Source organism: Mesitornis unicolor, unplaced genomic scaffold, assembly GCF_000695765.1.
Source record: "Mesitornis unicolor isolate BGI_N332 unplaced genomic scaffold, ASM69576v1 scaffold18748, whole genome shotgun sequence".
Lineage (NCBI taxonomy): Eukaryota > Metazoa > Chordata > Aves > Mesitornithiformes > Mesitornithidae > Mesitornis > Mesitornis unicolor.
The window spans coordinates 9,362-13,448 of NW_010204048.1; the positions used below are offsets into that span (position 1 = coordinate 9,362).

Consider the following 4,087-nt stretch of genomic DNA (forward strand, 5'->3'; position numbering starts at 1 on the left):
AAGGAGCAGTTTTAGGACAATGTTTGAATGCCAGCACAAATGCAAAGGTGCAGGGGACTCAAAAGCAACAGCCCAGCTCCCCTGGAGCTCCAGCTTTTCCCTTTCTCCTGGGAATCAACTATTTACAGCTTCAGAGCCTTGCAGGCTTAACCATTGGCAAGAGTCACGCACCACAACAAGGCCTGGCCCATGCACTCTTCACGTATCAAAAAACCTGTTTGGGGATGTTTGAGTTCCAAGAGCAATTACCTGACGTGCCTATTTGGTTAGCTTTTTGTTTAATACCTCTATAAACATCCTAGTGCTTAAGGTTGTGTAACAAGGATGAACAAACCCAACGGTGCCAGGACATTTGCTCTGTACACCGCTGTCCTCGGCGGGATCCTGGTTCAAGCTCAACACGTTTTTGGTGTCGAACAACCACGTTAACATAAGGTCTGTAATCCCCCTTCTGCACAAACAATTCCCTCTCGCTGACATGGCAAAACACAACCCTTCAGAGGTCAAGATAATGTTTCTGGAGAACCGCTCGGCAGATGGAAGGCACAACAACAGCTTTTGTTAGGAGAGCGTACCAAGATGAGGGATCCACTCATCGGGCAGTGACACTTGCATTCTCCTACCAACAGCTGCAGAAGGGAAAACACTTGAGTTCAGGCCAAAGTTTCAAGTCAAATCGAAGATGCTGCCTCTTGCAAACAGATCAAATCTTAGCTTTGGAAGAACTGCAGAAGGCAACGCTTTAGCCTGCGATCCCCCTCGGAAACTGTTTTTAATTGGATCTTGTTTACAGGAACTGAGCTTCATTAAGAAAGCGTTTCAGTGTGTCTGGCCTCACGTACCACTGCTCGCTTAAAATGAAGCTGCCAGTAAGCTCCAGCGCTGGCCTGGAGCAAACGCTTCCACCAGCAAAAGTCCTGGGATTTCTGGCACTCGATTTCATCCTTGCTGCCAAATCCAATAACCTCTTAATGGGCTTTTCCACGTGCTGGAGGATAAAGCAGAACAACAGCCACCGGGCTGCTTATGGGAACGCTCCAAGCTGGGAGGAATACGTGCTGTTTGTAACCAGTCCATTTACCGAGTATGTTAAAGCCAGCAAAAGGTCATAGAGGCCCTTTATCACCCCGAGCATGAGGCCTAGCGCTTGCTATGTCCTCCTGAGCAGCTGGCCAGAGATTTTTATCAAGTCATCAGGCATCCAGCTCTGTGTTACAACTGACACTTCCATAACGTCGTGTGCTAAGGGAACCCAAACACTTAAAAAATCTTTTTTCCTCCTCTATTTGCTGTTAGTGGCGCACTGATAAAGCAGGTAGAACAGACGTACTCGTTTACACGAGCAACTTTTAAGTTGTACTTTTGGGACTCAACCACGCAGGCGCTTATGATAGCTGAGGATACTTTTCTTTTTTTGATGTGAAAGCAATCTGTGCATACGCTGCGGCAGGAAAAGACACTTAATCCTGGGGAAAAAATGTGCATAAATAGATCTGTGCTAGTAAATGTGTTATGTGAAACCTACACCTACCAGTCCACTGAAATGCAGCAGGAGGAAACTGAAGCTCTGGGCATGCACGTTATTTTAATTCTCTTTTTTTATATGAAGCATCCTCCACATGAAAGAGAGAAAGACTGTCCATTGCTGTCCAATCTCACATTTCCTTTCTTTTTAGAAGCACAGGAGTGGCCAAAGTTTCTAACAATTAAAATACAGGAAATGGGCTGCATGTAAGGAGACTTCCTTTATAGCCCTGCCAACACACACGTGCCTGAAGCCAACTTAGAAATTGAATTTCAAACCAAGAGCATCACATCTGAAAGGAGTACAGCTAAAAACAGACCAGTGTCACATTCTACTCATGTGACAGATGCTGCGTATTTGGGGTATCAAAATCTCTCCTAAAAATTTAAGGTGCCTGAGCAATAACTTTTTGAACTGTATGCTTAATCATCTTCTAGAATTCTTAAAAGATTGCTGCACGTACAGTCTTTCTGTTTATGAATGTGCACAGTGCTACAAAGACATCTCTTTTAAACTGAAGAAGAAAACGCTTTGGTTTAGTGTTCAGTGGGGAGCCACCACTGCGTGTCAATTCAGACGAGGAAAACGTGATTTTAATGTTTCCGCAGTCACTCAGATCTCTGTGCAGTTGTCACTTAACCAGATGTTGTCCCTCGGCTGAAGCAACTGAAGCCCCATCTGGTCTGCACATGTTTTAGATGTCTTTATTTATGAAAAAATGAGTCCTAGAGATTAGCTGTGTGGCCTAAATATTTCTTATTTACGCTTTAATTCTCATCTCTGATAACTGAGACAAGCAAACTGAGCACGGTGCAGTTACACGCTTGCTTCTGGCAAACTCTTTTATTGCTGATTGAGACTGTTTTGCTGTTCAAAGTATGCAGGTAGATTTTTGTGGGATGTCACCAGCTATGCTGTGAGTAACTGTAATTTAAGTAATAGAGGGTCATTTCTCTACACAATTATTTTGCCATTATACTCTTACTGAGTTAATTCTAGCAGTCCTGCTGATTTGCAGCGAGAGCTGCCAATCCTTGGTTGACTAAAACCTAGAAGAAATAATTACAGTTTCTCCACAAGTGGAAATTCATCATACTGTGTAGATTTAAGTATTTTCATGCACAATTGACCCAAGGAAACAAATCAAATGCCGTCACATGCAGCCTTGTGTAGAACAGCAGTGGGAAGGCAAATTGTGTTCAAGTCGATAAATACTGGATGAAAAAGAGCACGACTGAAGATGTAAGAGAGACTTTGTTCTTACATGGTATCCAATGGAGCAGGATCGACATCTGATAGAGATACTCCTTCTTGTTCCAACAACTTCAGCACTTCTCCTAAAACAGAACCAAAGACGTAAGACCTTATTCTGGGAATAAAGGAAAACAAAATCCACAGCTCAGACACAAGACTGCATCTGCAGCTTTTACCAGGACATGATTTGCATTACTGAAGTGCAGTTACACAGCAATATCCATGCGCTGTGCCCTCTATCAGAGACAAAGGGTTATCAAAGCCAGCAAGCGCCTTGCTGAGGCTTACAGAAATTAATGAGCTGGAGTGCCTCTGGCTCTGCTTACCTGTGGTGATTACACAGTCCACATCCCGGGTTTGGTACTCTTGGTTGAAGAAGTCTGGCCTTGAAGCCTCCAGCTTTTTGTCATAACAGGGCATCACAGTTACGTGGTATATCTGGGCAGGCGTTAGGTGCTGGGAGAAAGACAAAGCTGTGCAGTTGCATTGGCCATCAGCCCTCTCTTGAGGGAGATGCTTCCCAGGTACAAATAAGAATGACAAGACCAATGTCACCATGCCTCTGGAAACACTTCCCATTATTACTGAACATTTCTTAAATATATAGGTGTATATATTATATATATATGTGTGTGTGTATATATATAAAACATGTATATATTTATACACACACATATATATATGTGTATATATTCATAAACATGCACACTTAATATGCATTAAATTATTTCTCTCATAGAACCCAATCATAGTTTGCAGCAAGTGTGGTCTTGTACAGGCTTCCCCCCACCTCTTTTTTCTAATGTAGGTGATCCAGACAAAGTCAGTGAGTGAAGTGAATTCTTAATTTTGCAGTTAGAGCACATCCTTCACGCTATTAAAACCCAGCTCCCATCAGCAACTAAGACATGATCTGGAGTGAGACAAAAACCTCATGACCATCCAAGAAACGAGCGCAGGCCGAGGAAACAAGTCATTGACTCAAGGCCACTGCTTCAGTCTCTTGTGCCAAATACTCTTGGTAGCTGCCAATTTTTGTAATAAGCATGCAGATGTCAGCGTTTACTTAATGCAAGTGTTAAACCGCTGCTCATTACAGGACAATAAATCACACGGTCAGAAGTGGTGCTGAAGTTTCTTACTGGACAAATCCAGGCTATAACTCCAACCTTTAAATATCAAATTTGCATTGGAAAGTGTCCAAAGTTTAAAGACTGAGAACTGAACTAAGTCAAACTGAAAGAGAACATTAAATTGGGAACAAGCAAGTAATTTTTAGACCAGACGTGATCTGCACGTATGCGCTGA

General features: G+C 42.8%; 1 protein-coding gene across 1 annotated transcript in view; it reads right to left on the minus strand.

Annotated features, from left to right (window-relative positions):
* NARFL (nuclear prelamin A recognition factor-like) overlaps nt 1-3,235 on the minus strand; it is a gene marked incomplete at its 5' end in the record, with an annotated part of 5,790 nt that extends 2,555 nt beyond the window's left edge. The window contains 2 exons of the mRNA XM_010190939.1: nt 2,790-2,862; nt 3,106-3,235. Coding sequence (XP_010189241.1) covers nt 2,790-2,862; nt 3,106-3,235 — 203 coding nt within the window. The remainder of the gene's footprint in view (nt 1-2,789; nt 2,863-3,105) is intronic.
* Nucleotides 3,236-4,087: the final 852 nt, after the last annotated feature.